A 13,027-nucleotide genomic window follows, 5' to 3' on the forward strand; every position below is an offset into this window, starting at 1 on the left:
AAGGGATTAAAAACATTTAAATAATTTATTTGAACTTTGAATTTGTAAATTAATTTTTAATTTTTCTTTTAGAAGATACTTTTTAATATTTTAGATGTTCCTAAATAATAATATAAACACACGCCACGATAACCACGTATATTGAAACATTTTGCATAGTTGAATACTTATCATTCATTGGTCAATGGTGATGTTGGCTCTATTGCTTATTGCCTGGCATCGGTTTATATTGTTGGTAGCACTGTTTGGGCCTATATTCACGTATGTGCTCAGCTGGGCACCAGCTGATAGGAAATCGAAGAGCGTAGCTGATAATCGATATCATGTACATTCTATTATATATCAAACATATTTAATGCTATTATAATTTACTGGTGCTAATTATTACAGTTAATTTCTTTTCTCCACAAATCTATTTTAAAGATGTCAATTCAAAACTTAGCTGTGAAGCTATGTGGTGTCTTACAATCACAAACTGATGAAGGTAAGTTTTCTTAATACGAATACGTATATTTATTAATATTGATATATGGCTTTCTAATTGTTTTTATTTAATTTCATTGTAGAAGTAACTGCACGTGAATGGCGCTTAGTTGGTCAAGAACAAGATGGGTCCCAAGTATTGACATGGATTTCGAATCGACAAAACAAAGATGTGTTGAATATTGGCGTGTATACTAACAAGACGAAAACATTAAAAAATCTCTATACATTTGAAGATAAAATCAATATTATACAGGCATCTGTAAATTCATCACATACTTTGGTTGCATATGTAGTAAAAGTTTTTCCTGGGAATTCAAAGGATGAAGCCCTTTACTGCCCATTCTTAGTTGGTGTTTTACCAGATAAAATAACAGGCCCCGAAAAGATCGAGGAGGGTTCAACTAAACAGATAATGGTCCAGTATGTGTATGGAAAGAGCATCAAGTACAGCCCTGGCATTAGAAATGACAGATTCATTCTCTTTAAACACTTGGAATGTAAGTATTTGGATTTTCAATTTATAGTTAAATAGGGATATGGCCTACATTCTATACTTTATTAATAGAATTGTTAGTTTATTAAAATTAGTGTAAAAAAGATGTTTGGTCATTGCAGGTATTAAAATCTACAGAACACCTATGTTTCTTAATGAATGTGATGATGGGTCAGAGAAGTGGGGATTTGATGGAATTTATCCAAATCCAGAAAAAATTGTAAATGTCTTTTCATGGTCTCAATGGGATTGTCTCAATCAAGTAAGTTATATGTATTTATAGACCCTTTGCAATAAGGCAGGAATGTTTTAAACATCATGAGCTAATACCACTTTTAGGGCAAATAAAGGAGTTATTATTGTTTTTATTTTAGCTTACTTAATCTAACCATATAAAAAAACAATCTATAGAATTTGCCTTGTAATTCTTTACATTTATTTTGTAATTCATAACATACTAATTATGATAAAAAAATATTGTTTTACATTTATTCAGTTTTAAATTATATCTATTAGTTAATGCATAGTTATCATTACACCATTGTCATAAATTAATTAAGAGGGCCGTTAATGACAACCCTAATTCTGCTTATTTCCTACAATTAATTAATGGGTTTCGACTATATTTTAGCACTCTGTTCTTAGTACTTAGTACATTGTACTTTCATTTTAATTTATTATAGCAATAATGATTAATGGTTTAATGTCTAGATTAGGTTTGCCCATTTTGAGTAATTTAGTATTGTTATTAATTATTGTTTTATTACTCAAGTAAAACAATAGAAGGAAGCTAGTAATAGTTAAACATTTTAAAAATTGCATTAGTGTTTGTGTGATGATAAATGACACCAAATTTTTATTTTAAGTGTATTAGACTCTTCAACACAATTTGGCATTGTGAATAGGTTTATGACAATATTAATCATTTTAAAGAGTTGTAAGAAAGTACTAGTTTGTGGATGTGTTATATTTTTGTTCATAAAAATACTGCCCAATAATTTAAAAAACTCTCCTAAGGTCTGTGTTTTAAAAGAGTCAAAATCTTATATGGGAAAAACCTCATGTTTGTTTCACTGTACACTTAATTTAATTAATCATGTGCGAATTTCAATTCCAAAAAATGCGAAGCGCCCGGGAGACTTATGTGCGGAAGGAGTTAGGCTGGCTAAATTATAGCCAGGACCGAGTATGAGTCTAAGTGAGGAAATTGAGTTCCACCAACCATACCATATACCAAGCTTTCTCACTTTTACGAAATAATAAATTCAAAAATAACCCTAGATGTATGTTCTAGGTACTTTTCTATATCCACTACCGTGCACCAGCCCCAAGTTTCGCAGAAGAGGAAGATGTGAAGACTCCAACGGAACTCACTCCAATGTTGTCTGCGCTTCAGTTTCACGCTGATCTGCCTCACGAGACGGTGGTACGTACATAGATGTTTTAAATTTTATTTGCCAAATTGCCTTAACATTAGAGATAATGTAGTCGTTCTTTTTCTTGTTAAAATGTGTAGACTGAACGTATCCATGAAAATAGGGGCCTCATTATAATACATTATTTGCAAGTATACTTTTGCTATTTATTAAAATATCAATGTCAGACGGAATAAATTTATTTCTAAACTATTCACTATGAGTAGACAATGTCATTGACGTTCACCGTGTTAAATATGCGTAGAGACGAATAGGAGACATCTACACACTATGTTTATGTAATGTTTGGAAATAATGGTAAGGAAATGTTAGGTATATGTTACAAAAAAATATGATTTCTTTTGGTATTTAGTTGCTTAGCATTCTTTCCGAACAACTCCACTTATTTATAAAATCTAAGGTTTACACTCATTTTAAGTAAAGTCCTATTTTGTCTATTTCTGTCTAAATGTGTTTACACTGTGATGGAAAGGGACAGGTGAGTATTAGATAAAATGGTGCAATAAGACAAAATTTTTATGAGGGTCGGTATTTCATGAATATTATTATTTATATTCTATTTTTTTAACAACGCAAAAGTTATTAATTAAATATATACCTTCTCCTTCCCTTGGCAGGTTGCGGGACTATAGATTTTCAGTAAATAATACTGGTATTTATTGTAGAGTAACACTAAACATAAAAATTATTAAAATTTATTCACTGTAGCTGTTTGAAATAACTACAGCTAAAATAATATTTGCTTAAGAGCTATTAATTGCAACGTAAATTCTTATTGTGCTAAAATGGATAAGCTTATGATTTTTTCAAGCTGAATAAACGCTATAAATTTGCAGTTGAAGTACCTACCAACATATTATCAAAAAGTATTGGTTTTTATTTTTATACCTTTACTACACGTTATTTTCATATATATGTAAATTATACATTTTATTCCATGTGTATACTATATTAATACAACGTTTAAATCGTAATTAGTTCTACCTGTTGCGTTTTAACATACGCGAAATAATAATCATAATAATAATAATTAAGTCTTTATTCATCCACATCTTATTGACATACTATAAAAAAAAAAAAAATACTCTAAGATGCAACCCCTGTCCGTGAGAAGGCCACCTCCAAATGTTTCAACCCTATTTTATTTTGTGCCCTCGTCATCCAATTTTTTCCAGCATCCCTTTCGATCCCGTCAGCCCATCCCTCTATTGGTCTGGCCTTGTTCCTTTTGGAGCAGTCCTATCGGTTACTGTTTCAGACCATCTGTCATCTGTATAACGCGCTGAAAATACGCGTAATGCAGACATAAATTAGTGGATCGATTTATATACTTATTTTGTATAATGCCAACATATTGAGTAGTGTAACTCGATAGGTGTTTATGTTGTTTCTGTATAAGTGTACTGAAAGCAATATAATAACCTTTTATTTGGAAAGGCTCCTCAAGCTGGTTCTATAGAGACGCGTAACCCGTTTTAAAGATATACCTTTATTACATTTTAAAATGAAACAATACATATTAAAAAATATTCAGTGTTAAAGATAAACTGCGAATTTGACAATCTCCCTTTATAATGTATTTTTATGAAGACAACATCGTTTATCTTATCACATTTGCAAGATTATGGCATTTCGATGAGTTCACCTGCGACTCCCATTGACCTCGCCATAATATTTTATTCATGATCCAGGAGCTACTATGGTAAAGGGGTTCACATAGGGAGTCCGAATAACTCAACTGTATGTACCATGAGGTTTTAATCCAAAGAAATTGTTATTCTTACGAAATATTTTTTAATCAATGTGAATATCACGCGGAAAACTAAAACTAAGCCGTTTTTTATGGAGTTCCAGTTAATGGGTAATAATTGATTAAGTTTATATTGTTTTAAATATACTCGATCAGTTGTGTAGCAATCCACAACCAGCCAGAATGAATAGGCAATAATTCTCTGACGATAATTTTGAATGCGTTTTAATGTCACGTTAGCAATTAAGATAACTGCATGTCCTAATTCAGATGATAGCAAATTGAGTCAACAAAGGCCAAAGATACATTGCGGATATTATGAATTCAAGTTTATCGATATTTTTGTATTCCCAAATGCATGGATTTGAACTTTGATATGCTATTTTGTGTTGAAGTTATATGCGTTACATATGGGATTTTCTGAGAGGGTATATGATTAATTCTGTTCGTCAAATAGTCCACTGAGGCTTGGAGCTTATTAAAGATAAGAAAAGTAAATTAGAAGCCTTTTTTTGTCGACGAAGAAATAATTTTAAAAGCCCAACAAGTTACACAACTATTGATATGTACTGTGTAGTGTGTATGTTTACTCCGAACATTAACTTGAAGGTACTTGCCATTTCCGGTCGTAAAACGGCCTTACATTAAAAAAATACAACATTACCTAAAATACGTGACTTGTGCATTTTAAAATTTCAAGAATGTACTATTTTAATTCTGGTTATGCGAACGCAATTCTATTATTGTCAGAAATAGTTGACCTCCTTGTACCTTGTACCTCCTGACCAAACTACTTTTTACTTGGAAAAAGTGTGATTATAGCTAATTAAAAGTATTAATAATTACAGTTAAACATCCCTCTAAGCCTTCCTCATATGCCAGGCGCCCACGGAGCTGCTTCAGCCTGTGGCTCATACGAAGACGACCCTGTGCCACTAAGAGTACACGATTGTAGCCTCGATCTTTATATAATATGTGACCAACGGGGCTTGCTTTGTGTCTGCCATCATTACCTGTATAAGGTAATATTTTTGTTTGGTAATGTTTTAGAAATGTTTAAACTTAGCTTTTCCTAATGGCAAGTATGTTATATACTTTTTAGACTCATGATAAAAGCAAAACTTTGACATTCTTTTAAAACCCTTGTCTTCGTTTTCCCGTTGCCAAATGCGCCTATGCGCTTTGGAGCCTTGGCCTCCAACCAGGCCTATCTTGGAGCCCAAGGGTCGACTTGACGACACAGCCATGTCTCACGTAAGATGGTCTGCCGACAGCTTCTCTTTACGTTACATAGGTCTTATTTAAATTAATTTTTAGGTAAATCTAGGCCTATTGAATTAATTTTTAAAAATGTTTTTGTATTGGAAGATATTCCATTAATTTCAATTAACAAAGTTTTTCTATTTACCTATATTCTTATTATAAACAGTAGTAGAACAAAACCCCTTTACCGAAATCTATTTTTCTTCAGCCTCTAGACGATTCAACCAGCTCTCTAGTACTAGACGATGTAGATTTAAAGGACTCGGGAGTAAATTTTGCGTACTCTGTGACTCTACTGCATCACGGCTGCGTGGTGCATAACGTGGTACCAGACATCCCATGGTCCTTAGCGAAGTCTCTTAGACCTTCCTACATGCTGTATGCTGGTAAGATTTCTTGAATTTTTTTTCGTTTGGTATCGGTTTCGATTACAATATTTTTAGCATTTTTTAAATTCACGTTCTTAATTTTAAATTTAACTTATTAATAATTTTAATCCTAACAAAGTTCATAATGAGTAGGTAATTATAATCATTACATCACAAAAATTTTAAAAATAATTATTGGTGTGCTTTGAGTTGAGTATTGTAGAATACTCCTATGTAACTCCTAACTAGGGATGCATCCGATACCGATACCGATATATCGGCGATACTTTGGGTTTGCCGATATATCGGTATCGGCGATATTTTGATTGCCGATACAACGATACTTTTCAAATTTCGCGCTTTAAAAAAGTAATGTAAACGCGCATCTTGTTTGATCTGGGGCGTGGGAAACGAGGCACGGACGGAGAATTACAAAAATCTTATCAATGTTAATTTTAATTATGAACATTTATTTATTTTATTATAATTTAACTATTACTCTTAATTCTTAATGTTATTTACTAAACCTTTAATCTTATTCAAAGTTTGTCACTGTTTTTATTTTATAATAAAAAAAAATTAAAAACTTTAATCAAACTTGATATATTTTACCTTAATTTAATTTAAATTCAATAAGCATTAGTATCGGTATCGGAATCGGCGATATTTCTATAAGAGTATCGGTATCGGTATCGTATCGGCAAAAAGGCGTATCGATGCATCCCTACTCCTAACCTATTTGCCATTTTTCTATGTGTGCCAACTTCCTTATACGGAATTATAAAGCAAATAAACAATGGCACACAGGAAAATCTGTCTGCCGCATAATACTTTCGACGGTTGTTATTCAATCACAAATGATAAATAACATTTGTACTTCCACAGAACACCATCTTCTCGTCCATATACCAATGCTATTCACACACTTGATAGACATAAGTCCCCATCACGAGCCCTGCTGCCATATCGTTATGCCCATTGAGAGTTCGGAGAGTGGACCCAGTCTTGCCCCACTCTTGGGTTTTGGAACACACGCTACGGTGGATTTGAATACTTTAGACGTGGTTACTATGATAGTAGCAGACAAAGATCTGGCAGCAACGTTTAAGTGTGACACAGTGGTAGAAAACAGGTTGGGCGTGTTGCACTTTTTGATTCAACACGAGGGGAACATGGATTTGGCTGAAGAGGTAAGAGTGTTTATAAAAAAGAAGAAAGTTAAAAAAAATCTTAGAATAGAATTTTATGGTATCTCTTTAAAAAAAATTCATAATCAAATCATGATTCAGCGATATTTATGAAAGACATATTCTAAATCCTTACGGAGGAAAGTATCAGTCAATAACTGAGATTTGAATTGTTCTACTTCTTCGTCAGTCTCTAAATAATACTTTAAAATTGACAGTTATTCTTCATTGTGAGAGTCTTAAACAAATACACGCATAAATATAAAAAAAAACTAACAGAAAGTAGAAGAACGTAGAAAAAGAACATGCATATCCTTATAGCTCTGAAATTAAAGGGTTTAACAATAATTCCAGTTAATATCATGGCTCTGCGTGAACCAGCAAGACGGCGTAGTAGCCTTACATAAAGTGATGCAGGAATTTCTCATAAGTACCACGTATGCGGTGACCCGGCGTTCGCTGCCAACGTCTGCGATCAGTCTAATGAATTGGCTGCCTTTTTCTATGCACTTGAAGTTCACCGATATAAAGGTATGTGGTGAATGGTATTACTTTATCTTTTGACTCATTTTTTTACGTTTATTAGAATTTAGTTATTCAGTTATTATGTAGTTACGCGATTTGTTTTCTTAAAGTTGTTTTTTCAGGGAAAGAGTAATCCTACTATGTTCTGTGCTTTAATATATTATACAGGGTGGCCAAAAAGTCGTGGATCAAACGCAAATATAGGGGATAGATGAGGTCATCAGCGGCAAAAAATTAAAGTATGTCTAACGCAAGAACTCATCAGTACCAATCTAGTGGATATTATGAAAAAGATACAGGATGTAGATTTTTTCGAATTTTAATAAGTATGTATTAGTAAAAAAAGTCAATTTTCATATAAATCTAAAATAAATCATAACTCTGTAGGGGTTGACCTTAGAGACCTCCCGTAGAACAATTTTTTGCCGCTGATGACCTCATCTATCCCCTATTTGCGTTTGATCCACGACTTTTTGGCCAACTTGTATATATAAAAATGAATTGCGCATATTATTTTTATTGTGGTGTTTATTGTTATCAGGAGTAGGCTTTTATGCAAAAAATCTTTAAGGAAGTTGAGCGGAATATTAAATATTTACCTTAACGATAATGTTTATTTTACATAACTGTCAGTCGTTAGAAATAACTGTCAGAGATTGACAGAATAAAGATAGAAATGAAGGAAAGTTTTTGAATAATATTTTTTTAATTAATTAAGTACTTATATGAATTCGAATTGTAATACTTAGAAACTTCTGTTTTCTCTTTCTATTCTTCTAAGCGTATCTTATTATTTTGGTCTCAAGTGCTAATAAATATTTGGCACTCTTGCACTTCATAATCTTTTTTACTGCTTTCTTTATTAAGGCCTGTTTGGAAGAGATCGCTTAGGTTTTTTAATGCTTGTATATGCTATAAAGTAGTTTATTCTTAATCCCAGGCCGGCTCAATATCAGTCTCAGTGAGCCAAGCGGCTTTATGGCGCACCGCAGTATCAGCCGTGGTACTATCTCCCAGACAGCGCGTCAGCCAATTCGCTGAAGATGCTTGGACACGCCTATGGGCTACTTTGTGTGCCCTCGCTACGCCCAAGGAGAGGCTACAGCCCTCGCAGGTGCTGGAGAAGTTGAGGGTCAGCCTTCATTGCTATCAGGTTAGAGATTTTCATTTCTGTAGAAGATATATAAAGAAAATAATTTTGTTAGTAACGATTACTTTCTTCCTTATTCCATATTTTAATTCATCTTTAATATTTTTAAAGTAGTTAAAATCTAGCTAAATTAGCTAGATATTTAAAATAATTAAAGTAGGAAATTGAGTTAATAATGAACAAATTGAAGTAGGAATGACGATGAAAACCATAGAAGAGAGTATTATTCCATTTTCAAGTTAAAATCAAAATGCTATAACATTAATTTGTCTATCAGCCCGAAGCCCTATCTCGCTGCAGCACTCCAATGTCCCCGACGGCGGGTCCTTTGCCCCGTCGGCCTTCGCTCGTCACCCACGACGCGTTACCTTTCTTTGAAGTAGACGTCTGCACCGCAAGCAAACAGGAACATGTCATCGCTGCGGTATTTATTTATCTTTTTTAACTTTATTTACAGAATATTAAAATGTATAAATATCACTTACCTATTCATAAACAATAAATCATCTCTTTTTTTCTTTCTGTCAAATTATTTTTACGCTGTGATGAAAAAAAGCCGATGACTTTAGAAAAACAAAGCAAAGGCAAGCAAAGTAAAAAAGTACTTGCCTGAAGGTTTAATGTTCCCTGGTTTTAGCAGAGGACATTCAAAGTCGTACATTGTCCTGTATATTTACCATATAACTATGAACAGCGATTTCAATATAGAATTTCTGTGCCATATGATTCCAATACGACATCTGCGCTACGGATTTTGAAAGAACATCAAACTAGGTGTTCGTTATGACGTCATCACGATACTTTCAGTGCCAATGCAATATATATATTGAGTGAATCATTTAATTATTGAATATTTCTGTGGAATAAGATGTTTCACACGATAGGAAAAGTTTATCAAACGAATGTTATTAACTACGTAATAAACCAAAATATGTAATTAGGCACGACATATAATCCACAGCAATTCCGTTTTAAATCTTTAGTGTTCCCGTAGATATTGTTCGTTGTTTCTTCGCTATAAAGATACCAAAAAGGAGATAGAACGTCAGTTGTAACTTGTAATGTATGATATACAGTATACACAATAGACTTAAAATACAGAATCTACGCGCTGTTAGCGTTCACCTAATGCGCGAGAGCAGTGGATCGAATGGCGCCTTAGAGAGCGGCGTACACGCGTTGGCCACTCGTTGGGCGGCCGCGCAACTGGACGCATCGCGCGCTCTCTGTCGCGCAGTCGTGCGCGCCGCTGCTGCCGTTCCGCTCGCACATCAGCCACGCGGTTTCGCTTACGTGTATGATTGTGTGTCTTTTGCGGGCGCAGATCCAAACGTAGACAAATCAACTAACAAATATAGAAAAAGAGAATATTCTAGATTATTCTAAGAGTCTATTTTTTTCTTTATTGTTTAAATAAAAATAGCAAATGCGTTTCAGTGACAAACTTAATAGAAATTACTCCTTTTGGTCAACTTGTCTTTGTGTATTTCAAGAAATGGTATTGTATACAATACTCCCTGCAGTCCAAGTTTTAGAATAAGGTCCAAAATTCTGAAATTAAAGTTAAAGTAAAAGAATGGATCTGCGCCCAGTTCGTTATTTTCTTTGGCTGTTTTTCGTTTGGTTTGTTTTGAATTCACGTGTGTATCACTAAATCCCTTTTGGTTCATCGCGTTTTTCACTTGGTTTCATCTTTGGTTGGTTTGCTTTGTTATTTGGGTTAAATTGTTTTTTTTCAGTTCATTGTTTTGTTCGTTTTTCGTATGGCATGGATCTTAGGCGCAAGCGATAGATTAGATTATTAATTTATTGATTTATATAGGGATGAACTGGACTCAACACACGCGTTAGTCCTGTTCAAAGTTCTGGAGCAGTATTACGTGGCAGCGGACTCGGTCGCTTACCCACTGCCGCAAGGTTTCAGCTCGTTCTTTACATATCTGGGATATCGTACGTTGCCCTTCCACGCATTCGTACAGTACGTCCATAGGAACGTACTTGAATTGCAGATTGATGTGCTTAAGGCGATTGTTGCCAGTAAGTTTTATTTAAATACCTTCATTTAATAATTAATTTGCTACGTTTCAAACTCGAAGATTTTTTAGGAGAAATATTCTTTATACAAATGTAGTTATTATGTCAGTAATCAGTCAGCATGATGAAGATATAAAAATATTACTGCCGTAACAATCTACTACATAACTGATTTTTAGAGATCATGTACAACTGTCTCTATGATTCGGTGTTAAGCTAATTCAATATATTTCCTTTCGTCATAAAATTTGTTATACTGAGAGTGAAATAAAATTGGAAATAGAACATATATCTTTTTTTTATTTGGACTTTGGACCCGTACTGGACTTATTGCCAATATAATAGTGAGGTTAACACACTTTTAATAACACTGCACAATCTGTATTTATATATTTTTTTTGTATATATTTGTGGTATTCCAAAATTTTAAATAAACAGGTAAAGACGACGACAGCAAGCGCACTGTCAACAATAAGCTGCGCCTGATCCAGTTAGCGGGCGAAGGGCGAGGACGACGCGCCTTAGCCTCGTGGCCTCATAAGCAAGCTTTGGTCCTTCGAGCACGGGACCATGCAGCCGCCCTGCTCAGTGGCGTCACTCCACCTGCCAGGGACCATCACCCGCATCGACCTGTCAAGGACACTGGTAAGCAGGTCATCGACAAGGGAAAGATATTAAGTTTTGTAGACTGACTGCCTGCAAATAATTTAGTTGGATTTGTTTGTGAAAAAAATTGGTAAAACAATTTGTCCAGTCTATATTTAATCGTCTCCTTGACCTGGTGCCGAAGACAAATTGCCTAAGGAATGAGGATGTGTGGAACACTACTTGAATTCGATTTCCAGCAAAATTATTATTGCGTAAATAAGTTCTGCGTAAAAAAATATAGTTATAATAAAGTTTTTTTTTTAAATAATACACAATAAAAAAATTGATAAATTCAAATAAAATATAAAATAAATCAGTGGCGCTACAACCTCTTTAGGTCTTGGCCTCAGATTTCTGAATCTGTTTCATGATCATTTTTTCAATCTAATGGGCAAGTAGGCGATCAGCCTCCTGTGCCTGACACACGTCGTCGACTGTTTGGATATAAGGCAAGTCGGTTTCCTCATGATATTTTCCTTCACCGTTCGAGCGAAAGTTACAAGTAAAATAACATTTGTTTGTTCGTTTAGAATTGCATCACATGATTTTGGTAATTGCATCTGGTGATACGGCTATCTCTATGTAGAATAATATAAAAATAAATGTTGGCTATTTTTTTTTGGGTTGGCTTTGCATTTTTTTTTTTTTTATAAAACAGGGGGCAAACGGGCAGGAGGCTCACCTAATGTTAAGTGATACCGCCGCCCATGGACATTCTCAATGCCAGAGGGCTCGCGAGTGCGTTGCCTTTCAGGAATCGGTACGCTCTTTTCTTGAAGGACCCTAAGTCGAATTGGTTCGGAAATACCTCAGTGGGCAGCTGGTTCCACATAGTGGTGGTGCGCGGCAAAAACTGCCTTGAAAAACGCTCAGTTGTGGAACGGCGGACGTCGAGGTGATACGGGTGGAATTTCGTACTCTGCCTCGACACTCGACTGCAGGTATTAATCCGAACAACTCCTCTGAACACTCTCCATGGTAAATGCGGCAGAAGATGCAGAGTGATCTCTACGCAACGCCAAAGGATCAAGCCGCTCGGAAAGGGATTGGTCATCGACGATTCGAACCGCTCTGCGTTGAATACGGTCAAGTGGAAGGAGCTGGTACGGGGAAGCCCCCGCCCAGAGGTGAGAGCAGTACTCCATGTGGGGCCGAATTTGCGCTTTATATAGTTGCATGCGGTGGCCCGGAGTTAAGTACCGCCTCGCCTTGCTGAGGCATAAGTTTGTTTGCATATCCAAACTTTTAAAGAGATAAGACTATATAAACTTTAATATATGATTAACACTGACATTCTATTTGCAGGTATTGCAGCGCTTCCTTCAGGAGAACGTCTCTCACCTCTGGATACCTTCCTAGATTTGTTGACAGCTAAAGCTAGTCTTAATGAACTCGACTTTAATCTTATCATAGAAGCTACATTAGCATCTGTACAGCAAGATACCGCTGCTTGAGTGATTAAAATAAGAGAATTTGTAGCGAAATTTTTAATTATTAAGTATAACATTCCAATTTTCTATTACTGTAGTAAATAGTATATGTAATTTTTTATAAGTAGACAGTCTAATTTATGATAATGTTAACAAGAGCCATGAACGCGAGAGAAGTAGCTGTTTGCCAAATGGAACATTAATTAATTCTTATTCAGGGTAATGGTCATCCAGAAACGAAATTACTCATAACACTG

The 13,027-nt window shown here is 34.8% G+C and overlaps 1 protein-coding gene across 1 annotated transcript; it reads left to right on the forward strand.

Moving 5' to 3' along the window:
- The first annotated feature begins 75 nt into the window (after positions 1–75).
- On the forward strand, positions 76–12,818 carry LOC125059553 (protein pigeon). Its single transcript, XM_047664021.1, has 14 exons — positions 76–484; positions 567–983; positions 1,102–1,241; positions 2,274–2,405; positions 5,014–5,187; positions 5,637–5,814; positions 6,682–6,986; positions 7,338–7,514; positions 8,449–8,661; positions 8,936–9,082; positions 9,760–9,953; positions 10,481–10,695; positions 11,131–11,337; positions 12,646–12,818. The coding sequence occupies exons 1-14, from the start codon at positions 424–426 to the stop codon at positions 12,792–12,794; spliced, it is 2,709 nt and encodes a 902-aa protein (XP_047519977.1). The 5' UTR covers positions 76–423; the 3' UTR covers positions 12,795–12,818.
- The last annotated feature ends 209 nt before the right edge of the window (positions 12,819–13,027 follow it).

Source organism: Pieris napi, chromosome 20, assembly GCF_905475465.1.
Source record: "Pieris napi chromosome 20, ilPieNapi1.2, whole genome shotgun sequence".
Lineage (NCBI taxonomy): Eukaryota > Metazoa > Arthropoda > Insecta > Lepidoptera > Pieridae > Pieris > Pieris napi.